The 27,544-nt window shown below is 43.6% G+C and overlaps 2 protein-coding genes across 2 annotated transcripts; both read left to right on the top strand.

Annotated features, from left to right (window-relative positions):
• Nucleotides 1–1,949: 1,949 nt before the first annotated feature.
• LOC121857724 (esterase FE4-like) lies at nucleotides 1,950–15,844 on the top strand. Its single transcript, XM_042353832.1, has 9 exons — nucleotides 1,950–2,019; nucleotides 3,748–3,892; nucleotides 5,288–5,399; nucleotides 6,143–6,339; nucleotides 7,792–7,941; nucleotides 8,439–8,624; nucleotides 8,879–9,069; nucleotides 9,794–9,950; nucleotides 15,664–15,844. The coding sequence occupies exons 2-9, from the start codon at nucleotides 3,769–3,771 to the stop codon at nucleotides 15,762–15,764; spliced, it is 1,218 nt and encodes a 405-aa protein (XP_042209766.1). The 5' UTR covers nucleotides 1,950–2,019; nucleotides 3,748–3,768; the 3' UTR covers nucleotides 15,765–15,844.
• Nucleotides 15,845–18,019: 2,175 nt separating this feature from the next.
• On the top strand, nucleotides 18,020–20,982 carry LOC121857731. Its single transcript, XM_042353846.1, has 4 exons — nucleotides 18,020–18,165; nucleotides 18,485–18,703; nucleotides 20,019–20,139; nucleotides 20,371–20,982. The coding sequence occupies exons 1-4, from the start codon at nucleotides 18,047–18,049 to the stop codon at nucleotides 20,464–20,466; spliced, it is 555 nt and encodes a 184-aa protein (XP_042209780.1). The 5' UTR covers nucleotides 18,020–18,046; the 3' UTR covers nucleotides 20,467–20,982.
• Nucleotides 20,983–27,544: the final 6,562 nt, after the last annotated feature.

Genomic DNA, 27,544 nt, shown 5'->3' with positions numbered 1-27,544 from the left:
CCGCACTTACTACAAAGTTGCTAAGCTTGTTCCACTAGTCCACCACCCTATTTGTGAACCAGTTTCTTCCTATCTCCCTCCTAAACCTAAACTTATCCAACTTAAATCCGTTGCTCCGAGTCCTATCCTGCTCGGATATTATAAGAACTTTATCTATATCCCTTTATTGATTCCTTTCACCCACTTAAATACTTCTATCATATCTCCCCGCACTCTTCGTCTTTCTAGGGAATGCAAGTTAAGTTTCTTTAACCTATCCTGATATGGAAGGTTTCTAAGTCCCGGAATCATTTTTGTCATTCTTCGCTGCACCGACTCTAGTGAATTTATATCCATTCTATAATAAGGGCACCAGAACTGAACCGCATAATCGAGATGCGGCCTGACTATTGCAAGATATAGTTGCAATAAGACCTCTGCACTCTTGTGACTTACACTTCTAGATATAAAACCCAATACTCTGTTTGCTTTATTTCGGAACATTAACGCATTGTTTTCTAGGCCGTAGGTCCGGGTTTACAAGTACCCCTAGGTCTCTTTCACAACTCGACTTCTCTAGTTTGATGTTGTTAAGGCTGTATACATTATCAGTATTTGTTCTTCCAATATTAAGTACACAACACATATTAACAACACAACATAGTATACCGTTCTCATTCTTGATCGGTTAATTTTTTTACATTTCTATATTTATTTATGATTCACTTTTTGTTGTTGTTTTCACCCCACAGGCCGTGATGTGAATCGGTTACCTGTGCCCAGGTAGACTTAGCCTCGTAAAAAAAAAAAGCACTAGAATACACTTGGTTTACCTCCCTCTCCACTCTTCATCTTAGATCACTGATTATGCCCTTGTGCTTGATAAACGACTCTCATTACCCCTATAATCTCTTTAAAACAAAAATACTATTCCTAACAACACTATAAAGAGATACTTAAATTATTGTTCTTCAGTCACTATCATAAACACGTCTTTTAGTATTCTGATCACATTTCCTCTATTTTTTTCTTGAATACATAGTTTCTTTTCGAGTAGAAGACAATTAATGGCGGTCGTTTATACATCATATTGTTTTTTGTCAAGGGAAAGCCATCGTATGTGTCTGTACCCTATATGTATAGTATGTGAGCCCTCGTGTGTGTATGTGTGCGTGTCTGTGCGAGTATGTGTGTAGTCAATCTCTTGATATCTATTATGGCGAGTGATACCGCCTCAGTTGGCGTCGGGTTTATAGTTTAGTTCCAGGGATAAAGCAAGTCATTATACATGTAAACTGTATTAGAATTATTCCAGGTTTGTAGTAGCCAAGGAATCAGGGTCCGTATTCATGACTCTTAGTTTTTGTGTACTGCCTCGGAAACTGAGTGGGTAGTGCGTAAGGGTTACTTTTTTATTTATTTGTATGAGGATTTGCCCACCCGGGCACAGGCAGGAAATATGACTGCGAACAACTTCATATTTTTCCCGCCTCTGCTAACGGTCGTGTAATATTTCAATGTGATTCTGATCTTTTAAAATGTTGTTTTCGCATAATGTAGTATTACTGATACGTAATTTGTCTTAGTATACCGTATTGTGGGTAAAAATAAGTATATATTAAATGATTCCTCCGAAAGCGTGAATTTGCTACCAGAGTCTAACAGTTAATTCATGTATAATACTTCTGATAAACTTCCTACTTGCTTATGTTTGAAATAATGAATGTATGTATCTTTATATAATTTAGCTAAATATCTTTCTCGTCAGAAACGGTCATCTTCACGATTATGAATAAACTCATTTAAAAATACATCATTACTTCAGAAAAAAATCTGCCAATCAGCTGTAACTATTGAGGAGGGCGAGGCATCTTTTCTCCGCTGACAAAAAACGCCCTGTAGTGAAGATGAGGGTCTGTTGTAGCTGCTCTGGGATATTGTTGTAAGCTTAAACAATAGCCTTCAGGCGGTCACGTGATAACCAGCTGATACCCGACGCTTGTGCTCCGGCATCTCAAACGGAGTCCAGCAGTGACCGAGGTAGGTGAGGAGTCTCACAGTGTTACCAGAAATACACAAAAACATACTGAAATTACTGAATCGAATGATATGAGGGACTCATATCATAACACCGTAGAAATAGGCTATACTGTATATATTGATCGGATGGTTGAAAATGCCTCAAATTGCAGCGGAAATTTAATTTTTTTTACGTTAAAAATGGTTCTCTTAAGATGATGCCCTCCAGGACCACGGCACTCGCGGCCTCGAGCCAGTACATTGTTTCTGACACCTCGGAGGGTGTCTGCTGTGTTTTCATCAATGCACTGCCGAATGTTCGCTGTTAGCTCCTCCAAGTTTGTAGGTCTGTGGCAGTAGACTATATACTTTTCAGGTACTGTATCCCCAAAGGAAAAAATCAAGTACCGTTAAATGAAGGGACCGTGCTGGCCATGGGAGCTGTCAAACAATGTATTGGCTCAATGCAGCGAGCTAGTATACAAAGATTTTCGAATCATCATGGAAAAAAAAAAAAATGAGATTTAATACTGGGCGCAAAACTTGAAAGAAATCTTGCAAGTGACTAAGTGGAAAAACTTTACTGAAGAAATTTAATTTAATCTTTAACGTTACTTAATCCTTTGTATGGCAGCAGTGCACTTAGGTACTTTATTCTGGCTAACGCCATACGATTTTATTCAGCTGAGAGACTCTCCTGTCTTTCAAAAGGTTAATGCCAATGATGGAGTCCGTTTGAGAAGCCGGAGCACAAGTGTCTGTTTTCAGCTGGTTATCACGTGACCGCCTGAAGACTATTGTATAAGCTTACAACAATACTCCCGAGCGGCCACAACAGACCGTTATTTTCACTAACCCTTCACTGTGGGGACGCCACTCTTAATATTCTATATGGTTAAAGCCAGATGATTTTATTAAGCACAGAGGGGATCCCGTACACAAGTGGTTAAAGATGTCTTTTATAGTTGGAACACTTTGTAAAAAACCAACAGTGTGAGAAAATTAAGGTGGTCAGGAAGAAATGTTAAGATGGCGGACAAAGTGTCAACAGAACAAAAATATTACGTATAAAATTGACATTACTTAACGCCTTCTCTATATCATTATGTGGTGTACCTGGCCAAGGAAGCTGGTACCGGTGGTGTACCTGGTCAGGGAAGCTAGTACCGGTGGTGTACCTGGCCAGGGAAGTTAGTACCGATAGTGTACCTGGCCAGGGAACCTAGTACCGTTGGTGTACCTGGCCAGGTTAGCTAGTATCGATAGTGTACCTGGCCAGGGAAGCTAGTACCGGTGGTGTATCTGGCCAGGGAAGCTAGTACCGGTAGTGTAGCTGGCCGGGGAGACTAGTACCGGTAATGCACCTGCCCAGGAACATTTGTACTGGTCATGCACAGTACATTTTCCCACAGAATTTACAGACTGTTGCTAGTTATGTATCATATATTATGATTTATGTAATGTCATATTTTTCTTAAGGTTTTGAGAAATAATTAATAACTGTACATTTCCTTTCAATATTACGTTATGAACAGTAATTGATACTACTTGTTGTCTCCTGTATAACAGTACGGGACTAATTAGAATATGAACCTAAATACCTCAGTTGTTAAAGGCATAAAATTACACATAAAGAAAAGCATAAGAAGACGCGAATGATAAATTAAAATTTCCATACTGTAGAAAACCAAAATCAGTAATTGTTATAGTAAGTTATTTGTAATATATTAGCAGGTGAATCATCCACAGTTGACAGTACAGTACTTCACCATGGTGCGGCCCCAGCGACATCTGCTGAGGCTGGTCCTCTTCCTCGTCCTCACCCGGTATCAATGTAGCGCTGACCCTCAGAGATCACCTAATGAATTAAGTCTGTTTGTCACTCAACCCTTTGGTAAGTTTATTTTTCCAATGGTTCTTAAAATGAGGATAATTACCACCAAAAGAATAATTCTAACCTTTGGTGGTGGTAACATACCTTCATTAGTATCCCAGGCAATAAATCGTTATATAGCAGTTAAAAAAAAAGGCAACACCTAGTGATGATATAACTATTGATTTTTAAATTAGTTGGTGCTCTCCGTTTTCTTAATGCTCCTGTTCTCTTGTACTGTAAGCAGAGGTGTCAAGTAGCGATATACTGTATAATTCGTTACTAAACTAAATTACCTTTTTCATGGATCTACTTTTTATAAAGTAATTTAGTCTTTGTGTAATTTTACTTCAACTTAAATATTTTATAAGTAAATTACATTTACTCCACTACATATTGACCAACATAAAGTTCCGTTACATTCGCGAACACTCTCAAGTCTGGAGTTGAAGCAGCCAATCACAGGGTGTTCATTCATGAACACAACAAATAGTTTGCCTCACCAAAATAAATACTTTTCAGCACCAAATTAAATACAATAGTTGCGTCAAAAAAATTGTGTCACCAAATTGAATAAACAACCAAACCAAAACAAATACTTTTGTCACCAAAATAATTATTTATATACCTAATTTTTATGCCACTATTAATATAAAAAATCTCACCATAAGAAATACTTATATCACTAAAATAATTATTTCTATCATCAAAATTGTGTTACCAAAAAAATTAAACAAATCCCACCAAGGCAAATAATCTGTCAGCAAAAAATCGCTTTGCATAATGGACAACCGAAAGTTCATCCCATTAGCCTCAGGGGCTAATTGAAGTTGACTGGTAAACTACCTGGCATGACCCGGCAATGAAATGGCGACCCTCAAATCATTCCCCTGCCTGTGAACGTCTCTTCAGTTGTGCTGGGATGATATTCAGCCCAAAGTGAACAAGACCGAACAATAATCATTTCGAAAACCAATTGGTCCTAAAGCTGAATCAAAAATATTGTTAAGAATAAAGTTGGTTGCAGTCATTTGGGTGGAGGTTTTTTCTTCATAATATTACCTAATAAATTCATAGTTTACAATTGCAGTTAACTTGAGTTAAGCAATCTTCATCATTGCCGAATTTACTTTCTACTTTCATTATTTGAGTACCTAACATATAAGATACTTTTTTCTTACTGTTACTTAAGTACATTTTAGGATTGATAGTTTTACTTTTGCTTGACTAATTTTTTTAAATGTAACGTGAAGTCTGGTAATTTTTACACCTCTGACTGTAAGTGACCAAGTCACACACACACACACACATACACACGAGATCTTAACAATTTCTTGTCAGTTTGGTATATACAGTATATATAGTTCGGTGAGTAAGTTAATGATAAAGATAACTAACTGATCGTCACCTACACAGTGCCAGAGGAGGGGGAGTTAGTGCAGCACCAGACGACCCTTGGCAGCGTCACAGGACGCAAGGAACCCACCATGGGGCTACATCGCTCCAACACTCATTACTACGCCTTCAGGTAATTATTATCAGGTGTATCAACTAAATATAGATAGTAGTGTGAGCTGTGATGGAATCTAACAAACTCTAATGACTAAACTTTATATCCTGCCTGTTGACTGTAACTAAGACTCTATCAATCAACATAAAACTATTTCTTACACTTAAATCACCTGGTTGTTGTTGTTGTTGTTATTGACTCTTATGTACAGAGAACTATGAGCAACCTATTTATTTTTATTTTATTTTTAATATACACAAATAAGGAGTTTCGTTGACGGAACCCAGTGCTGAGGCTCCCTAAGTTTGGGGTCCCTGAGTTAATAACTACACCCAGCCCTGAGTTTCCTCCGCACGAATTCACTGTGAATCTTTGAAGGATCCTTGATTTTTTTTTCTTTTAATGTTATTATCACCAAAATTTATTCCAGTTACGTTAAATTGGCATTCTGAGTATAAAAGACATCTAACCCAAAAGGATAGGTCATCTTATTCAATGTGGTTAGTCATCGTAATGAAAGGGTTAATGTACCTTACTTAGTAGTTTGAGCCACTGCACTGTACATGCTAGGTTGACATTATACTCAAGGGGTTAACTGCGAGGTAACCGGGGACGGGGCACATGACAGACTGTTCAGTAAGGTGAGGCACTGACCGAGCCGTTAACCTAAGGACGCCCAGGTGTTAGGGGTCCGTCAGCGGAGGTTTAACCACATAAACAAAAACCAATTCTAACTTAACCTAAACTCCTCATTTATCCAGGGGAATTCCCTACGCTAAGCCACCGGTGGGGAACCTGAGGCTGGAGGACCCCGTGGAGGTCAAAGGTGGTTGGCCTGGCGGTCACCTTAATGCTTCTCAATACCAGCCCGCCTGCCCTCAATACAGCGTGAAGTTTAACCTTGTACTAGGCGATGAAGACTGTCTGTACCTCAATGTTTTCACTCCTAAACTGCCGGGTATGTCATTAACGAGCCTCCCAGCCTGTCAGGTACACCATTAACCTGTTACTCACGCCATTTATGTTCGCTTGCAGTGTGCCAGGTTCATCACTAACCTACCTCTGCATCATTATATTACAGGTATACCATCAACCTGTTTAGTAGCGTTAAAGGCCAACTACAGACACCATGCTTTCCGAGTTAAGTGTCTTGGCTGCACGATGGAGTGTCTACCAATCAAAACTGACAACACACCCAACAATATGAAGCCTATGTCTTGTATTCCTCGTGTGGGTAACAGTTACCTAGTCATTTTAACGAAGCATAGTCAGAATACCGAGGTATTTAGTCCACTTGCAGTCTCACCTGTGGGTTTTATTCATCAAAAGGGCTACTTTGTTTCCTTCACCTACAGAGGACTGGCAGGCAGCTACTGGGCGAATATCTCTTAACACTCAGTAAATCACGCACACACGTGTTAGTTAGGTTCCCCTGTCACCTACCATGTTAAGAAGGTTCCCGTCACCTACCATGTTAAGAAGGTTTCCGTCACCTACCATGTTAAGAAGGTTCCCGTCACCTACCATGTTAAGAAGGTTCCCGTCACCTACCATGTTAAGAAGGTTCCCCTGTCACCTACCATGTTAAAAAGGTTCCCGTCACCTACCATGTTAAGAAGGTTCCCGTGTCACCTACCATGTTAAGAAGGTTCCCGTCACCTACCATGTTAAGAAGGTTCCCCTGTCATCTACCATGTTAAGAAGGTTCCCGTCACCTACCATGTTAAGAAGGTTCCCTGTCACCTACCATGTTAGAATGTTCCCCACCATGTTAAGAAAGGGAAGGTTCCTGTCAACCACCATGTTAAGAAGGTTCCCCTGTCAACCACCATGTTAAGAAGGTTCCCCTGTCAAGCACCATGTTAGAAGGTTCCCTGTCAGCCACCATGTTAAGAAGGTTCCCCTGTCATGTTAGAAGGTTCACCATCCAGCCAGTTATTCCCCTGTCAACCATGTTAAGAAGGTTCCCCTGTTAGAAGGTTCCCCTGTCAACCACCATGTTAGAAGGTTCCCCTGTGTTAAGAAGGTTCCCAGTCAACCACCATGTTAGAGAACCATGTTAAGAAGGTTCCCCCACCATGTTAAGAAGGTTCCCTGTCCACCATGTTAGAAGGTTCCCTGTCAACCACCATGTTAAGAAGGTTCCCCTGTCAACCACCATGTTAGCCCCAGCCACCATGTTAAGAAGGTTCCCCTGTCAACCACCATGTTAAGAAGGTTCCCCTGTCAACCACCATGTTAAGAAGGTTCCCCTGTCAACCACCATGTTAAGAAGGTTCCCCTGTCAACCACCATGTTAAGAAGGTTCCCCTGTCAACCACCATGTTAAGAAGGTTCCCCTGTCAACCACCATGTTAAGAAGGTTTCCCTGTCACCTACCATGTTAAGAATCTTCCTATGTTACCTACAGAAGCAGCATCAGGAGGTGAAGGGCTGCCAGTGTTTGTTTACATCCATGGAGGAGGTTTTCTCAGAGGATCTTCGTTGTGGCTCAGCGCCGCTCGTTTCACAGCTCACCAAGTTGTTTTCGTCACTATCAACTATCGGCTGGGTGCTTTAGGTTAGTTTTTACCTATTGGAAAGTCTCCAGGTTTTGTTATTTGTTTTTTACCTGTGTGTCTGTCGTCTAGACTCCAGATTACCAATTTCAGATTAGGTTCATGACTGCCATCCCTGCTTCTTACTCTAAATTAATTTGTGTTACTTTTTTTATTTTTCTGCCTAAATTCTTCGGATGATCTTTAGAGTTTCTTATATTAAACTGAGATTGATTAAAGGTAAAACATACCGGCTTAAAGGGGTGTTGGTAGTACAGCGTGTCTCTCATTTAATGTCCTGGGTGAGAGTTCTGTCTTGGGACACACGTTGGAAGGGTGTTATCCAGTGTAACCCTACCAAACATGCCACGTTTTCTCATGGTACTCTCGCCTACTATACTAACTCTGGAGAGTGAAATTTAAACACAGTAACAAAGATAGATTAAAGGTAATCTGTGTGGGTCCGTACTGAGAAAAATAAATTTGTTCATTGTCGTCTCTCCCCTCACTGTACTGGCAGGCTTCCTGAGTACTGGTGACAGGACGATACCCGGCAACTACGGCTCACTGGACCAGATCGCCGCACTACGCTGGGTCAACTCCCACATCGCACAGTTCGGCGGTGACCCCAGCAAGGTGACTTTGGGCGGCTTCTCGGCTGGCTCAGCCAGTGCCCACCTCTTTATGATCTCTCCCAGAGCCAAAGGTAATTTAGCATCTACTTGTGATTAGCCAAATTTTTTTCTGATCCCTCGAGGTAGTACGCAACATTATGTCTAGGGTTTGTTGCTTTTATAAACTATAAACGCCCGGTCCTGTCAACGCGTCCAGTTTAATAAAACGAATCTGCAAAACTGGTTTGTAAAGAACCAGTAACTAAAATCCGTAAATACTATAGTTTTCTGATCGTCTCGAAATCACCTCAGATTTATCTAAATATCTTGTACCTCACCGTGGCAGGGTTGTTCCAGAAGGCAATCCTGATGAGCGGCACCGTCCACGGCTGTTGGTCCGTCAAGGACCAACCTCACAGGTACGCTACTCAACTGGCCAACAAGCTGGGCTGTCCTCTTACCTCCTCAACTCGTGTCAGGTCCTGCATCTCTGCCAAACCTTACCAGGAGGTCATCAGAGCCCAAGCGTCCATGCTGGTAAGTCTTCTAATAGTTCTCTCGGTAATATGTAGACACGTCACGTCAGGAAGACAGGTGTGTAGTCATGAGACAAGTAATAATGTATGTCTACTAACCTCTGTATTACCGTAAAGGTTAGGTGACAGTAAACAAATGCTACAGGAGGAATTTACTTAAGAAATAATCAGTCAACTGAAGAAATAAGCTATAAGTAACAGTACTGTTGGTCCTGCACAATTTTGTTTTCTTTTCTTATTTTCAATTTGAAGATTCTGAACAACTGTATAAAAGTGGCTTAATTAAGAGAAATATGAAATTAATGAAGTTACATTGTTATGATCTTCAGCAGATAGTTCGAAGTCAGTTCGTTTTAAAGTTACTTACAGTATTAGACAAACACTAAGTTTTTGAATTTAAAGTCTGGATATTTACCAGTTATTTCTACCTATTTAAAATATTAACAAAATTAACGTTCTGATAGCCAAAGATAAGACAAAGGAATAAATAGAATAACACGTGTCAGACAATTACGTCTTCACACAGAGGCGTGTTTAAAGATTCAAATTAATATAATAGTGAGGTGGGGGGGGGGGGCTTGGTGCCGCCGTTCATACTATAGTTAATGCTGAAGCTCTGTGCATAACCAATAAATACTTTAGAACACATTTCCAAAATAAAAATTGAACGAGCACTTTGGTTTATGATCAATGTCCTCGGATAATGGTCAAAAAATTTATTACAGAGGTACACGTTTTGGCCTCTGCCTTACACCATCGTGATTGACGCTGGTCTGAGGGATGACCCAGTTCTACCAGCCCCCGTCAGGAGTCTCACACCCACTATGCCCATGCCCGTCCTTATAAGCACAATGCCACATGATGGACTCAAATTCGCGCTCGGTAAGTTCATCGCAGTTCATGTCACTCACTGCCAAGGCCACAGTAATGTGCAGTCAAATTGTATTAACTTGAGATAGTTGACAGGGATGCGAACCCACCACAGTACACTGCCTTACCACAGAACACAGCAGTAAGAGTGACTGTTACTTCCACCAACACATTTCGATTATTGTTAAAATATTTATGTAATTTGCCTAGAAATTACTTGATCATTTTATTTGTTTACAGAATGCATTCACAACATGTCAAATTATTCGCAACTATTCGTTTAAATTAAAAAAAAACTCTATAGATTACAAGTTAAAAATTGATGACTCGTCTGATTCCCGAATACTCGGAGCAGAGGTCTGTGTAAGGTAGACGCCAGGCAGGGCAGGTGTATGAGGGAGACGCCTGGTGAGGCAGGTGTGTAAGGGAGACGCCAAGCGAAGCAGGTTTGTAAGGGAGACGCCAAGCGAGGCAGATGTATGAGGGAGCCGCCAGGTGAGGCAGGTGTATGAGGGAGACGCCAGGTGAGGCAGGTGTGTAAGGGAGACGCCAAGCGAGGCAGGTGTGTAAGGGAGACGCCAGGTGAGGCAGGTGTGTAAGGGGACGGCAGGGGAGGCAGGTGTATGAGGGGAGACGCCAGGCAGGGCAGGTGTATGGGGACGCCAGGCGAGGCAGGGTGTGGGGGACGCCAGGCAGGGCAGGTGTATGGGGAGCACTGGGCGGGGGCAGGTGTATGGGGACGCCAGGCAGAGGCAGGTGTATGGGGGAGACAGGCCAGGGCAGGCAGTGAAGGAGACGCCAAGGCAGAGGCAGGTGTGTGTGGGAGACGCCAGGTGGGGCAGGTGTATGGGAAGACGCCAGGCGAGGCAGGTAAATGAGAAGACCCCAGGCGGGGCAGGTGTGTGTGGGGACGCCAGGTGGGGGCGGGGCATGTGTGGGAGACGCCAGGCGAGGCAGGTGGATGAGGAGACGCCAGGCGGGGCAGGTGTGTGGGAGACGCCAGGTGGGGCAGGTGTGTGGGGAGACGCCAGGTGGGGCAGGTGCTATAAAGGGACGCCAGGCGGGCAGCGGGTGTATGGGGAGACGCCAGGCAGGGCAGGTGTATGGGGACGCCAGGCAGGGCAGGTGTATGGGGACGCCAGGCAGGCAGGTGTATGAGGAGACGCCAGGCAGGAGGCAGGTGTATGAGGGAAGACGCCAGGCAGGGCAGGTGTATGAGGGAGACGCCACGCAGAGCAGTTGTATGAGGACGCCAGGCAGGGCAGGTAAATGAGGAGACGCCAGGCAGAGGCAGGTGTGTGTGGGAGACGCCAGGTGGGGGCAGGTGTATGAGGAAGACCGAGCCAGGCAGGTAAATGAGGAAGACGCCAGGAGGGCAGGTGTGTGTGGGAGACGCCAGGTGGGGCAGGTGTATGGGGAAGACGCCAGGCAGGAGCAGGTAAATGAGGAGAGACGCCAGGCAGGGCAGGTGTGTGGGAGACGCCAGGTGGGGCAGGTGTGAGGGAGACGCCAGGTGGGGCAGGTGCTATAAAGGGAAACGCCAGGCAGGGCAGGTGTATGGGGGAGACCCAGGCAGGGCAGGTGTATGGGGAGACGCCAGGCAGGGCAGGTGTGTAGGGAGACGCCATGCAGGGGGCAGGTGTATGGGGGAGACGCCAGGCAGGGGCAGGTGTATGGGGACACGGACAGGGCAGGTGTATGAGGGAAGACGCCAGGCAGGGCAGGTGTATGTGGGAGGAGACCTTGGGCAGGGGCAGGTGTGTGGGAGACGCCAGGCAGGGCAGGTAAATGAAAGACGCCAGGCCAGGGCAGGGTGTGTGGAGTGAGACGCCAGAAGCGGGGCAGGTAAATGGGGAAGACGCCAGGCAGGGGCAGGTGTATGGGGGACGCCAGGCGAGGGCAGTAAATGGGAAGACCCAGGCCAGGGCAGGTGTGTGTGAGGGACGCCAGGTGAGGGACAGGTGTGTGGGGAGACGCCAGGCAGGGCAGGTGAAATGAGGAAGACGCCAGGCCAGGGGCAGTTGTGTGTGGGAGACGCCAGGTGGGGCAGGTGTATGGGGAGACGCCAGGCGAGGGCCGGAGTAAATGGGGAGACGCCAGGCAGAGGCAGGTGTGTGTGGGGACGCCAGGTGGGGCAGGTGTGGGGGGAAGACGCCAGGCAGAGGCAGGTAAATGAGGAAGACGCCAGGGGCAGGTGTGGGGAGACGCCAGGCAGGGAGCGGGTAAATGGGGAGACGCCAGGCGAGGGCAGGTGTGTGTGGGACGCCAGGTGGGGGCAGGTGTGTGAGGGGAGACGCCAGGCAGAGCGCAGTGTAATGGGGAAGACGCCAGGCAGGGCAGGTGTGTGTGGGAGACGCCAGGTGGGGCAGGTGTATGGGGGAGACGCCAGGCAGGGCAGGTAAATGGGGAGAAGACGCCAGGCAGGGCAGGTGTGTGTGGGACGCCAGGTGGGGCAGGTGTATGGGGAAGACGCCAGGCAGGGCAGGTAAATGAGGGAAGACGCCAGGCAGGGCAGGTGTGTGGGGGACACGCCAGGCAGGGCAGGGTGTGTGTGGGGAGACGCCAGGTGGGGCAGGTGTGTGAGGAGACGCCGAGGCAGGGCGGTGTATGAGGAAGACGCCAGGCAGGGCAGATGAGGAAGACGCCAGGTGAGGCAGGTGTATGGGGAAGACGCCAGGCAGGGCAGGTAAATGGGGAAGACGCCAGGCGAGGCAGGTGTGTGTGGGAGACGCCAGGTGGGGAGGCAGGTGTGTGGGGAGACGCCAGGCGAGACAGGTGTATAGAGACGCCAGACAAGGGCAGGTGTGAGGGAGAAGACGCCAGGTGAGGCAGGTAATGAGGGACGCAAGACGCCAGGCAGGGCAGGTGTGTGTGGGAGACGCCAGGTGGGGCAGGTGTGTGGGGGAGACGCCAGGCGAGACAGGTGTATGGGGAGACGCCAGACAGAGGCAGGTGTATGAGGGAAGACGCCAGGCAGGGCAGGTAAATGAGGAAGACGCCAGGCAGGGCAGGTGTGTGTGGGAGACGCCAGGTGAGGCAGGTGTGTGGGGGACAGGCCAGGACAGGTGTACATAAGAACATAAGAACATAAGTGGGATGCAGGGCCGACTGGCCCATGCAGGCAGATCCTTTCACCCCATCCCAGCACTTCCATGTGCCTATCCAACTTCGTCTTGAAGCTCCTAGCGTCCCCGATCCTACTATATCAGTAGCCTATTCACATATCACAACTCTATCCAAACAGTGCTTGCCTATATCCTTTCTGAATCGAATTTATCTAATTTAAAGCCATTTGTTCTAGTTATTTCGTTATTACTGAGCTTCAGAACATCTTCCATTTTACCCTTGTTAATCACTTACCCCTTGTACACCTCTATCATATCTCCTAACTCTACGCCTCTCAATGAATGTAAGCCTAAGCTCAGTCTTTCTTCATATGGAAGGTTTCTAAGATATTATGGATCATTTTGTCATTCTTCTTTGTACTCTCTCCAAAGAATCTATGTCCATTCTATAATAAGGACACCAGAACTGAACCGCATAATCCATGTGTGGCCTCACCTAATGCTAGAGTAAAGTTTCAAGATAACGTCAGCAGTTCTGTTACTCACAGACCTAGATATGAACCAAAGAATCCTGTTGCCTTGTTGCGAACGCTAATACATTGTTTTCTAGGTTTCAAGTCGTTGCTAACAAATACCTAAATCTTTTCACAAAACTGAGTTTTCTATTTCCGTGTTACCTAGTTTATACTTAACGTTTGTATTCGTCTTCCTATCTGTAGTACCTTGCATTTATCAGTATTAAATTCATTTGCCAGTTTACTGACCACTCATGTAAAAGTATCTAGATCTCTTTGAAGTGTTCAAAGTCACTGTCTGAATTTATCACTCTCCCCATTTGGTATCATCTGCAAATTTACTAATCCTACTAGTTATGCCTAAATCAAGATCATTAATGAATATAACAAACAGCAGAGGGCCTAATACAGATCCTGGGGAACTCCGCTTTTGACCGCACCCCAGTCTGACTTTAATCCATTTATGCTGACTCTCTGTTTCCTACCAGTTAACCATGACCTAATCCATTTTAATACTGATCCACCTATTCCATGTGTATGAGGGAGACGCCAGGCGAGGCAGGTGTATGAGTGAGACGCCAGGCGAGACAGGTGTGTGTGGGAGACGCCAGGTGAGGCAGGTGTGTGGGGAGACGCCAGGCAGGACAGGTGTATGAGAGACGCCAGACGAAGGCAGGTGTATGAGGAAGACGCCAGGCAGAGGCAGGTGTATAGGGGAGACGCCAGGCAGGGCAGGTAAATGAGGAAGACGCCAGGCAGGGGCAGGTGTGGGGAGACGCCAGGTGAGGCAGGTGTGTGGGGGACGCCCAGGCAGGACAGGTGTATGAGGGGACGCCAGACAGGGCAGGTGTATGGGGAAGACGCCAGGCGGGGCAGGTGTATGAGGGGACGCCAGGCCAGGGCAGGTAAATGAGGGACAGGGCCAGGGCAGGTAAATGGGGAAGACGCCAGGCAGGGCAGGTGTGTGGGAGACGCCAGACAAGGCAGGTGTATGGGGCGCCAGACCAGGGCAGGTGTAGAGGGACGCCAGGCAGGCGAGGTGTATGAGAGACGCCAGGCAGAGGCAGGTGTGTGTGGGAGACGCCAGGCGAGGCAGGTGTGTGAGGGGCGCCAGACAGGAGGCAGGTGTATGGGGAACCGGGCAGGGGCAGGTGTATGGGGACGCCAGGCAGGACAGGTGTATGAGGGAGACGCCAGGCAGGAGCAGGTAAATGGGGAAGACGCCAGGCGGGGCAGGTGTGTAGTGGGACGCCAAGCAGGGGCAGGTAAATGAGGAAGACGCCAGGCGAGGCAGGTGTGTGGGAGACGCCAGGCAGGGCAGGTGTGTGGGGGAGACGCCAGACAGAGGCAGGTGTATGGGGGACGCCAGACAGGGGCAGGTGTATGGGGGAGACGCCAGGCAGGGCAGGTGTATGGGGGACGCCAGGCAGAGGCAGGTAAATAGGGAGACGCCAGGCGAGGCAGGTGTGTGGGGAGACGCCAGGCCAGGGCAGGTGTGTGAGGAGACGCCAGGCAGGCAGGTGTGTGTGGGAGACGTCAGGCAGGCAGGTGTGTGAGAGACGCCAGACAGGCAGGTGTATAAGAGACAGGCAAGGCAGGGTGTGGTGAGACGCCGAGTAGGCAGGTAAATGGGGAAGACCCAAGGCAGGCAGGTGTATGGGGACGCCAGACAGAGGCAGGTGTGGGGAACCAGGTGGGGGCAGGTGTGGGGAGACGCCAGGTGGGGTAGGCGTGTGGGGAGGCGCCAGGTGAGGCAGATGTAGGGAGACGCCAGGTGAGGCAGGTGTATGAGGGAGACGCCAGGTGAGGCAGGTGTGTGAGGGAGACGCCAGGTGAGGTAGGCGCGTGAGGGAGACGCCAGGTGAGGCAGGTGTGTGAGGGAGACGCCAGGTGAGGTAGGCGTGTGAGGACCTTATAACACCATATTGAAATGCCTTTTGTTAATGGACAAAATGATCTAGTGACTTCCTCAAGAAGCACATAAACGTTCTATTGCACGATCACAATGAGGTTAGGTTAAGTTAGGTTAGCGTTAGGGTGTTCAATTATCATGTAAAATAAGCTGGGATGCCTAATCATGAGGTAATCCGAAAATGAAATAAATTTAATCGACGAAACACCTGCATGGAGCTCATATCATTACAGAAATCTTGACATCAACAACGGAGCCGAGGAATCCCGCAGTGTCGTATGAGGAGGCGACACTACACCATCAGCTCCTTATGGTTCAACGTCCAACATGCTGAACATGTCGCTCACATGGCAGAGACCTTATATTACTCTTCTCGAGCCCGATACTCTCTTGACACATTACTAGAAGAGATGTCACAAGTGAGAGGCTACCTCTCTCTCTCCTCTCTCGGATTTAAAGGAATTTTGAGTAGATAGATACTTTTTCATTACATAATATTGAAATACAAGTTTACAATTGGTTTGACGTATCAATATGTATATATGAGAGAGAGAGAGATAAAGCAGGAATGCAGTTCAGCATATGTATAGATAATGCAGTTATATACAGTAGTGTACAATCAAAGACAAAATTCGTGTCGCAGTTTTGTCCAAAGATTAAATATAACTCGTGAAACATTATGAGAGCCCCCTACCACAAGGCAGAGTGCACCACAAGTTTTAGTCCTACTTCATATGTTTTCACCACATTTCACGACACGATTTGTTCATGTACAGTCACCCAAAAAAATCCTGTCGCGAACCACGATTCAGACTCGTGAACCCGAAGCATTAGACACTGATACATTATTCTGTCCATAAATGCTTCGGATTCAAGAGTTTGAATCTCGGGGTTCATGGTTCGCGACAGGACTTTTTTGGGTGACTGTACTATCGTGGACAAAAGTTCGCTCCCCGTGGTGAAACTGAGTCACGGGAATGAGTCTCCGAACTGACTTACCCTGACTGTCATCTGGTGCGGGTGTGCTGTTTTATCTCATTTGGAGTCAATACTGCTTCAGTTTGGGAGGGGGAGAACTTTTACCACGATAGTGCCGGGTAAGCATCCAGCGACCCCACCCTGGATCTCGTACTGGCAATTTTACTCGGCAATACTTAGTAAAGTAAGGCTGTACGTAAAGGTGATTGTGATTGGTGGATCTATTTTCGGCTGTATTACTGTCAGGATAAATATTAAACAACAGTCCAAAGGTAGAATTTTTATAATAATAAACTATTCCTTGGGGTTACTCCTGGGAAGATATTGAAAACATGATGTGTTGTCTAATGGTAGACCCTGCTGCCATATGGCACCACAAAAATTGTGACCAAGTCCCAGGTTGCTGATCTGACTTTGTGTCTCATTTACACACACTTGCAGGGTCTCAATTGTTTCTCTTACTTTGACAACACAACTTACATATATTGTTTCTCACTCTTGAATTTTATTATTATTATTATTATTATTATTATTATTACTATTATCATTATTATTTCATTATTTTTATTCATATTATGAATTATTATTATAAATTATGATTATGATTATTATTATTATTATTATTATTATTATTATTATTATTATTATTATTACAATTTCGCCCCCCAGCCCCGATGTGGGTCAATATGACTTGTGCCCGGGTGGACTAATCACAGTAAAAAAAAAAATATCAGTGTTATTTCAGGTCTTGAGAAGTTTCCAAATGTCCGTATATTTGGTTAAAAAAAATTAAGAAAATTTGGTCTGAGATTCTTGTGGCAGCCCTTGTTGTAGTTGAGCTGCCATTTCATTAATATATTTTTGTTCGTTATTTAAGTAAATATACGAACATTTCAAAATTTCTCATGATCTTAAATAACAATGAATAATTTATTATTATAAAAAAATTACCTTTGGATTATTTAGTATTTATCCTGACAGTAATACAGCCGAAAATAGATCCACCAATCACAATCACCTTTACGTACAGCCTTACTTTACCAAGTATTGCCAGGTAAAATTGTCAGTACGAGACCCAGGGTGGGGTCGCTGGATCTTTGGCCGACTGCACTTGGACCGCACAGGTATGCAGTTTCCAATGCACCTAGACAGCGCGGGTAGACAAACAATGGTAAACAGTAAGCAATTTGACCAAGGGTAGCTGACAAAGCCATTAGATGCTTGTTCCCAGTAGGGAAATTGCTTAGTGTGTATTAATGCTAACTTGGCGGTGCAGAGGTCCAAAGGGATAGAGTATCTGAGTTTACGACCTTTATAATCATGAAAACACCAAGAAAACACAATGGATTTTAAGCGAACTTAATAAATGGATGTAACTACAAGATTTTATATGACTTAAGGTAATTATCAGCTGCTTTCATCCTTATGGTCCAGTCATGTCTTCTGAGGCTGACTTAGCTGCGTTTGGTGATTTATTTAAATTCATCATGTGTTGAAGTAAAGAATAAACATAGAAAAGTGCAATATACTTCAATTTATTATCGTTGGGACTTTTTAGTGAATAAAGTGATATGGAAGCAAAGTACAGTTGTCATTAAGACCAACAGTAAAGTTGAATGGTGTTCATAGGAAAGCATTATGTGTCCTACACCGAGTATTCCAATGTTTCTCCCTCAGGCATTGACAGATTACATGTTTCTTCCTCCAAGCCAAGAGGCGGCTGCCAGCCTTGCCGCTGCTAACTACACAGTTTACAAGTGAGTGATGTGACAAACTCTCGGGTGATTATGATAACGATAAGTAATAGTGGTGATTGTGTGTTGACATTCCAATGTATTACTGCGTCTTACAACTATTTAAGAATATACATACTATACCTCTGGCTCATAAGAGTAACCATAACAATATTATTTAAAACACTATAATAATAATCATAGTGTCATTACCAGTACTTGATATCAGTAACAAGTATATTGATTTAGTCATAAAAATTTTTGCCCTCATAATGGTGTCCGTCAGCCGACCATTTTTTTATCTAATCAAAAACTCTTTAATGTACAGTTTCCTTCTCTCCAGTTTCATTATGACTCACCGAGACTCTTCCGGTGTTGTCTGGGGTGGTCCACACTTGTTCGAAAAGGCCTCTGATCTGGGTATGAAGACGCCCCTGTTGAAGACTGGAGTCTCTCACGGGGACGAACAGCTCTTCCTCTTCTCCAGCCAGGAGTACAACTATGAGACGGAGACTTTCTCCTCCTCCTTCGTCTCCTTGTTTGTGAACTTCATCTCCCGCGGGTAAGTCCTCGTCTTAATCTTTTTTTGTTCTTTTTTTTACTCCACGTTTTGACTCGAGTCACTGAACCTTTAATGGGCGTAAATGTTATTTGTTCCTTTCTTTTGAATGGTAAAGTTAGACGCCCTTATTTCCCTGCGAGGATACAGCGCCCACCTCCTGCTCTAAGGGTTGTTGGTTCGATTCCGGGGCAGTCTTAATCCACCCAGCTGTAAATGGAAGTGGAGGCGGTATAGTGCAGTGCCGGTCACGCTGCCTCTTGCTTACCGAAAGCTTAGTACAGTATACAGCGTACCTATGGGAATATGGGATCCAATTTCACGTTTTTTGTTTCGTTTTTTACCTTCCAGCATCAATTAGAAAAAATTTATATATATATATATATATATATATATATATATATATATATATATATATATATATATATATATATATATATATATATAAAAAAAAAAAGAAACAAGATAAAGCTTTCGTGTAATTCACATCTTCAGGGATGAGTACAGTCTGTACTCAACCCTGAAATGCAGGAAACTGCTAACGTTTCTTCTTTCATTATCAGCATATACCTAGATCACGCGCACCTACAGTGATTGACTTGTATATATATATATATATATATATATATATATATATATATATATATATATATATATTTGTCTCATTCTAATTGACACATCTGAAGAGCGCCATATACTGTTCAGTACATTAACCGTCGCATTAAGACCAAGTGTTCATATGTCCTCACTGAGAGTTCATTTTATCTTATCGATTTCTCTTCATAATTTCAATAGCATCCTTAAGTAGCCGAGCAAGACCCAACCCTAAGCCCTTACACAGCCCACGACCGTCAGTCCATTATGGTGGTACTACATCTTTATATACTCTTACATATCAATAAATATCTGCCTGACCGGCCATCCCCACATGATCTGCCTCCTCCCCTTATTTCAGTCATATTTGTCTAGACTAGTACAGTACAGTACCTTCCATAGTGAATGATCATTCGTTTTAACTACACTGTTATTCAAACGATTTTATACTTCAATTGTTAATAATAATAATAATAATAATAATAATAATAATAATAATAATAATAATGATAATAATAATAATAATAATAATAATAATAATAATAATAATAATAATAATAATAATAATAATAATCTTAGCCCACCAGTCCCCGTGTCTGCCCTGATATACACCTTATGTACGGATCATTATAATTATCCTCTGTTGGTAATTCCCCCATAACGTCCTTCTCTGCTACCAAGTATCAGGATAATAGAAGTTATGTAATGAGGTTGGTGTGTACAGGAGGCCGCAGGGTGTTGAAGGAGAGAGGTCAGAGTGGACGCCGGTAGTGGCTGGGGAACCCGTCGGCTATTACAACATCAGCCTCCAGCCCTCCATGGTCCACACACCATACAACGCCAAGGTGAGTCTCCTTCACAAACTCTCTTATACACCACTAACATTATAGGGTTAAGTCATGCATTATATTATACAGCAATTGTTTATTTTAGAGATTTGGTTACTAGCATGTGGCAGCTGTTAAACGAGATGCGCATTATTATTTTGATTGTAAATTATTAAGCGATGTACCACCTTGGTTGTATAACAAATATCATTTAGTCTGGTGTGTTAAGTCGATATTGTGTGTTCACAGGGACGCAACTTCTGGCTACAGACTATTCCACTACTGGAAACCTTCCTGGAGACTGGTGCTGCCTCTCACCCCGCTGACGTGAAGGACGAGTTATAGTTCCCCTCATGGATTATAACAGCCATGGGGCCTTTGGGTTGACACTTATGGCTTTAAACTCTTATTCCAGCCTAAAAATGGTGATATTGCTTTAATGCAACACTTTATTGTTACTACTTACATATAACAGTACAGATATAACTACTGTAAATAATAATGTTGGCTACTGTAATACAAGATGCTTGAGTTTTAGTTAAGTTACCCCCATAAAACAGCAAGCCTGATCCATTTTCTCTCAAAATATTAATACAGAAAGTTTCTCAATGTTTTTGGTAACTAATATATTTAACACAGTTTGGTAATTTTTGTTTAGTATAATTATTATACAGTACCCACATTCATTTAGCGTGCTTATAAAAATTATACGTATATAAGTTACATAGTACAGGTATACAAACATCATTAAGATGTAGATTAATTTGACAAGGAACAGTCCGAGCAAATTGATACTGATGTTGATAATGTATTTATAATGTACTCTAGGGATTTGTACTCAATAAAATAAAATAAAATGCATGAATTATAAGATTATTTACATTGGGGTCCATACACACGGTTTAGGATGAGGCCTGAAAGCTTCGTGATGCCGCAGTACTGTGTGCATGGAAGGGCTAATCTGAACAGGAAATCATGTCTACAAATGCGTTAAACTTCGACAGGCGATTACACAAATGTTGGACAAACCCTGGTGTAACGTAGGAGCACCGTTAGCCCTGAGTATATGTAGGAGCACCACTAGCCCTGAGTATATGTAGGAGCACCGCTAGCCCTGAGTATATGTAGGAGCACCACTAACCCTGAGTATATGTAGCAATTCACTCAACCCTATATATTAGGAGCACCGCTAGTAACTCTGAGTATATGTAGGAGCACCACTAACCCCTGAGAGTATATGTAGTAGCACCACTAACTCCTGAAAGTATATGTAGTAGCACCACTAACCCTGAGTATATGTAGTAGCACCAACCTGAGTATATGTAGTAGTACCCACTAACCCTGAGTATATGTAGTAGTACCAACCCTGAGTATATATGTGTAGTAGCACACTAACCCCTGAGTATATGTAGTACCACCTAACCCCTGAGCATACATGTAGTAGTACCACTCAACCCCTGAGTATATGTAGTAGTACCATCAACCCTGAGTATATGTAGTAGTACCACCAACCCCTGAGCATATGTAGTAACACCACCAACCCTGAGTATATGTAGTAGCACCACTAACCCTGAGTATGTAGTAGCACCACCAACCCCGAGTATATGTAGTAGCACCACTAACGGAGTATATGTAGTAGTACCACTAACCCTGAGTATATGTAGTAGCACCACTAACCCTGAGTATATGTAGTAGTGTACCACTCAACCCTGAGTATATGTAGTAGTACCACTCAACCCTGAGTATATGGTAGTAGCACCACTAGCCCGAGTATATGTAGTAGCACCACTAACCCCTGAGCATATGTAGCAGCACCACTAATCCCCTGAGCATATGTAGTAGCACCACTAACCCTTCTGAGTATATGTAGTAGTACCACTAACCCTCATATATGTAGCAGCACCACTAACCCCTGAGAGTATATGTAGTAGCACCACTAACCCTGAGTATATGTAGTAGTACCACTCAACCCTGAGTATATGTAGTAGTACCATCAATCCCCTGAGTATATGTAGCAGTAATTCACTAACCCTGAATATATGCAGTAGCACCACTAACCCTGAATATATGCAGTAGCACCACTAACCCTGAATATATGCAGTAGCACCACTAACCCTGAATATATGCAGTAGCACCACTAACCCTGAGTATATGTAGTAGCACCACTAACCCTGAGTATATGTAGTAGCACCACTAACCCTGAATATATGTAGTAGCACCACTAACCCTGAGTATATGTAGTAGCACCACTAACCCTGAATATATGTAGTAGCACCACTAACCCTGAGTATATGTAGTAGCACCACTAACCCTGAATACATGTAGTAGCACCACTAACCCAGAGTATATGTAGTAGCACCACTAACACTGAATACATGTAGTAGCACCACTAGACCCAGAGTATATGTAGTGCAGTACCACCACAACCCCTGAGTATATGTAGCACCACTAACCCTGAGCATATGTAGTAAAACCATCACAACCCCTGGCATATGTAGTAGCACCACCAATCCTGGGAGTATATGTAGTAGCACCACTAACCCGAGCATATGTAGTAGCACCACTAACCCTGAGTATATGTAGTAGCACCACTAACCCTGAGTATATGTAGTAGCACCACTAGCCCTGAGTATATGTAGTAGCACCACTAACCCTGAGTATATGTAGTAGTACCACTAACCCTGAGTATATGTAGTAGTACCACTAGCCCTGAGTATATGTAGTAGCACCACTAACCCTGAGTATATGTAGTAGTACCACTAACCCTGAGTATATGTAGTAGCACCACTAACCCTGAGTATATGTAGTAGTACCACTAACCCTGAGTATATGTAGTAGTACCACTAACCCTGAGTATATGTAGTAGTACCACTAACCCTGAGTATATGTAGTAGCACCACTAACCCTGAGTATATGTAGTAGTACCACTAACCCTGAGTATATGTAGTAGTACCACTAACCCTGAGTATATGTAGTAGCACCACTAACCCTGAGTTTATGTAGTAGTACCACTAACCCTGAGTATATGTAGTAGCACCACTAACCCTGAGTATATGTAGTAGAACCACTAACCCTGAGTATATGTAGTAGCACCACTAACCCTGAGTATATGTAGTAGCACCACTAACCCTGAGTATATGTAGTAGCACCACTAACCTGAGTATATATAGTAGTACCACTAACCCTGAGTATTATGTAGGCAGCACCACTCAACCCTTGAGAGCTATGTAGTAGCACCACTTGCCCCTGAGTATATGTAGTAGTACCACTAACCCTGAGTATATGTAGTAGCAATCAGCTCCTGAGTATATGTAGTAGTACCACTAACCTGAGTATATGTAGCACCACTAACTCTGAGTATATGTAGTAGCACCACTAACCCTGAGTATATGTAGTAGTACCACTAACCCTGAGTATATGTAGGAGCACCACTAACCCTGAGTATATGTAGTAGCACCACTAGCCCTGAGTATATGTAGTAGTACCACTAACCCTGAGTATATGTAGTAGTACCACTAACCCTGAGTATATGTAGTAGCACCACTAACCCTGAGTATATGTAGTAGCACCACTAACCCTGAGTATATGTAGGAGCACCACTAACCCTGAGTATATGTAGTAGTACCACTAACCCTGAGTATATGTAGGAGCACCACTAGCCCTGAGTATATGTAGTAGTACCACTAACCCTGAGTATATGTAGGAGCACCACTAACCCTGAGTATATGCAGTAGCACCACTAACCCTGAGTATATGTAGTAGCACCACTAACCCTGAGTATATGCAGTAGCACCACTAACCCTGAGTATATGCAGTAGCACCACTAACCCTGAGTATATGTAGTAGTACCACTAACCCTGAGTATATGCAGTAGTACCACTAACCCTGAGTATATGCAGTAGCACCACTGACCCTGAGTATATGTAGTAGTACCACTAACCCTGAGTATATGCAGTAGTACCACTAACCCTGAGTATATGTAGTAGTACCACTAACCCTGAGTATATGTAGTAGTACCACTAACCCTGAGTATATGTAGTAGAACCCTGAGTATATGTACTAACCCTGAGTATATGTAGTAGTACCACTAACCCTGAGTATATGTAGGAGCACCGCTAACCCTGGGTATATGTAGCAGTACCACTAACCCTGAGTATATGAGAGTATATGTAGTAGTACCACTAACCCTGAGTATATGTAGTAGCACCACTAACCCTGAGTATATGTAGTAGTACCACTAACCCTGAGTATATGTAGTAGCACCACTAACCCTGAGTATATGTAGTAGTACCACTAACCCTGAGTATATGTAGTAGTACCACTAACCCTGAGTATATGTAGTAGTACCACTAACCCTGAGTATATGTAGTAGTACCACTAACCCTGGGTACATGTAATAGCTTTTTACAGTTTTAAGGGTTCTTTTTGACAGACCTAATTGTATTCAACAGTGTCTTTGTTAGACGCGAGTTTGGCGGGGGTATGAACTCTGTCATGTTCTCTGAGGCCTATGTGAGAGCGGATCCACAACAGTTTGAGCTTGACACCCCGGTCAACAAGGTACGCATATTTGTGTCTGGCTTCAGAGACAAGCGTGTGACAACTTGAGTTGAGTGTGTCATGGGCAAGTAGTGAGGATAGAGAATCAGTGATGATGAGTCTGTCAGTGACAGTGGTTTCAATAAATTTACTAGCTGGTGTTATTCAGCCTGAATGGCATGTTGTTGAAGACTGCCGCCGAACAATAGATATGCGCCATCAACATATTATTTACCCAGAACTATTTTATATGCTTTATCTTATTTTACATGTAGTTATTTTATTTTTACTTCATTTACTCGTGGTTTACCTCTATTTTTTTGTGTTACTGGTTTAATCGGTGAACTTTTATTAATGTTTGGTGTTTGAAAGCATGTGCATTTGGACCATTTTATGGAAAATTTTAGTTTAAACTCTGTATTCATAATTTTTGGTCAATAAAATATCTATCTATCTATCTATCTATGGCAACTAATTCAGTTTGTAGAGTGGATGCCCAGTTGTTAATTCTAACTCCTTTACAAGATATTGTAACCACTAGAATAAGGTTTGGGTGTAAGTACCTTTGGCAGTATATCCCTCAAGCAGATGTGAACAAGACTAAATATAAAGTGTGTGGCCTGACATATGGCCACACACTCGAACACCACGCCCTTGGCTGTGTGAAGATAGAACCTTTTAGGGACAGGTCCAAGTACACTGAGTGTGAAATGGCACAACACTTTATCTCGAATGGCAAGATAGCCGACATATTAAGATTGTATCCACTTTTTTGCACTTAATTGCTATATCAGCTCCCATGTATAGAACCAAACATACAATGTGCTTGAATACCTCTCACGCATATGTGAATAAAAAAGTGTGCAGCCAGACATATTGCCTCACACTCCTGTACTCATGCAGTTGCGAATAAGTTACCCTCTGTGTAAAGAACTAAACAAAGAATTTATTTTAAATACTCTGCAACATTCAATGCTATAATATCCTGTAATCCTTTTGCGCTTCCGCTCACAGGATGGGTATGGGGTGCACAATAAACTAGCCACTGTTAGTGGCAAAATTAAAATTAATTAAAAGTTAAAGTAGTAGCACCACTAACCCTGGGTACATGTAGTGTCACCTCTGTAACGCATATATTCTTATTACTACCTTAATTATATATTATACTGTTATATATTCTATATATATATTTTAGAATATTTGGAGCTATTAATGACCTAACAATTTTAATAATTATGAAGGTAAGTACGTTACTGAGTGTTTGTCATTTTTATAGTAACTGTCTCGAATATTATTGTTATTATTATTATTATTATTATTATTATTATTATTATTGTTGACTTTTTATTATCAATACCAGTAGTAATAGTAGTGCCGCATAGATCTGCGGCTCAACTAATTTAACACAGATAGGATAGCTTCTTATGTATTAGGATATTTAATATTAAGGTAAATATATGGTGGCGAAGGTGTGGCTATTGGGGGAGGCTGGAGGCCACGTTTAAAAAAAAAAAAATAGTAGTAGTAGTAGTAGTACTCTCTCTCTCTCTCTCTCTTTGTACGTAACGCATCTACCTCCTTCCCTCACCCTAACTCCACCCTCCACCACCATCACCTCCCCTTCCCGTCAAAACACAATAACAATAATAAACCACAATGACGGGTATTTCAAACCAGCTTCCCGCACCTCGTCTTAATTCTCGTTTCCTCCCTCTCTCCCTCCTCCTCTTCCTCTTCCTCTTCATCTCTCTTCCCGGAAGTTCCTAACCGAAATCTCTTCATCGCCATTTCCTCCTCCTCTCCCTTCACTCATATCCTCTGTTATTCTTTCTCGTCTTTTATCCGTTCTTCATTTGTTTTTCCCGCCAACTCTCTCTCTCTCTCTCTCTCTCTCTCTCTCTCCTCTTTTTATTCTTCCATTCCTCTTCTTCTTTTTCATCTTATTCCTTCCCCTTCTCTCTCTCCTCAATTCACATCCACTGTCATTCTCTCCCGTTTACCTTCCTTCTCTATCTCTTCCTCTTCCTCGTTCCACATCTACCCTTCCATTTCTCTTGTTCTATTCGCCATTCATTTCTTCTCTTCCTTCCCATTCTCTGTCCCGTTTCCAGCTTTCTTCTCAGTGTATTTCCTCTTCCTTGTTATTGTGTCTCTTCCTGCCCACAGACATAAGTGTGTGTGTGTGTGTGTGTGTGTGTGTGGAAGGGGTACTTGTTTATATTTGTATTATCATCCATCTACCAAAATACATACATACATACATACATACATACATACATACATACATACATACATACATACATATGAGGCCCTCCTCTACATCACACTGCTTGGTGAGCTTTCTGGATTTTCTGCACAAAAACTTGCAGAAATGTAAGACATCACTGGCCGTTGCCCTTGTGGACCTCAGGAAGGCCTTTGACCTTGTTGATCACTGCACTGTTATCAACAAGGCTATTGCACTAGGGCTGCCCACCAACCTGGTCTCATGGCTCACTGATTTCTTGAGTGGACGTCGCCAGGCAGTGAGGTATCAGGGCTTGGTCTCTACATTCCAACACCTCACCTGCGGTGTTCCCCAGGGGACCAAGATGGGACCACTGTGCTTCCTCATCCTGATCAACGATGCTCTATCGGACACTCCTCACAGGTGGAAGTACATGGATGACTGCACTGTAGGGGTTTCAGTGGACAACACCGCACCAGACTACTCATCGCTACAAGGCACCCTGGACAGGCTACAGGCATGGACTACGGAGAACAAGGTCACCATCAACCACACCAAAACCGTAGTCATGCACATCAATACCGCCACCACTTCAGTGCAAGCCCCAGCAGTCACAGTGGGTGCCCATCCTCTCCAGCTGGTGCAGTCTGCCAAACT

The sequence above is a fragment of the Homarus americanus genome, unplaced genomic scaffold, assembly GCF_018991925.1.
Source record: "Homarus americanus isolate GMGI-L3 unplaced genomic scaffold, GMGI_Hamer_2.0 scaffold16712, whole genome shotgun sequence".
NCBI classification, from domain to species: Eukaryota; Metazoa; Arthropoda; class Malacostraca; order Decapoda; family Nephropidae; genus Homarus; species Homarus americanus.
Note: the sequence above shows the minus strand (reverse complement) of the source record. Positions and strands in the feature narration are given on the sequence as shown.

What these genes read in the sequence shown, in the direction of transcription:
- LOC121857731 (XM_042353846.1), top strand. Translation starts at nt 18,047, where the DNA reads ATGTGTCCTACACCGAGTATTCCAATGTTTCTCCCTCAGGCATTGACA. An exon ending in GCTAACTACACAGTTTACAA is followed by an intron (nt 18,166 to 18,484) that starts GTGAGTGATGTG and finishes CCTTCTCTCCAG; the next exon opens with TTTCATTATGACTCACCGAG. An exon ending in GTGAACTTCATCTCCCGCGG is followed by an intron (nt 18,704 to 20,018) that starts GTAAGTCCTCGT and finishes TGGTGTGTACAG; the next exon opens with GAGGCCGCAGGGTGTTGAAG.
- LOC121857724 (XM_042353832.1), top strand. Translation starts at nt 3,769, where the DNA reads ATGGTGCGGCCCCAGCGACATCTGCTGAGGCTGGTCCTCTTCCTCGTC. An exon ending in ACTCATTACTACGCCTTCAG is followed by an intron (nt 5,400 to 6,142) that starts GTAATTATTATC and finishes TCATTTATCCAG; the next exon opens with GGGAATTCCCTACGCTAAGC. An exon ending in CTATCGGCTGGGTGCTTTAG is followed by an intron (nt 7,942 to 8,438) that starts GTTAGTTTTTAC and finishes CTGTACTGGCAG; the next exon opens with GCTTCCTGAGTACTGGTGAC.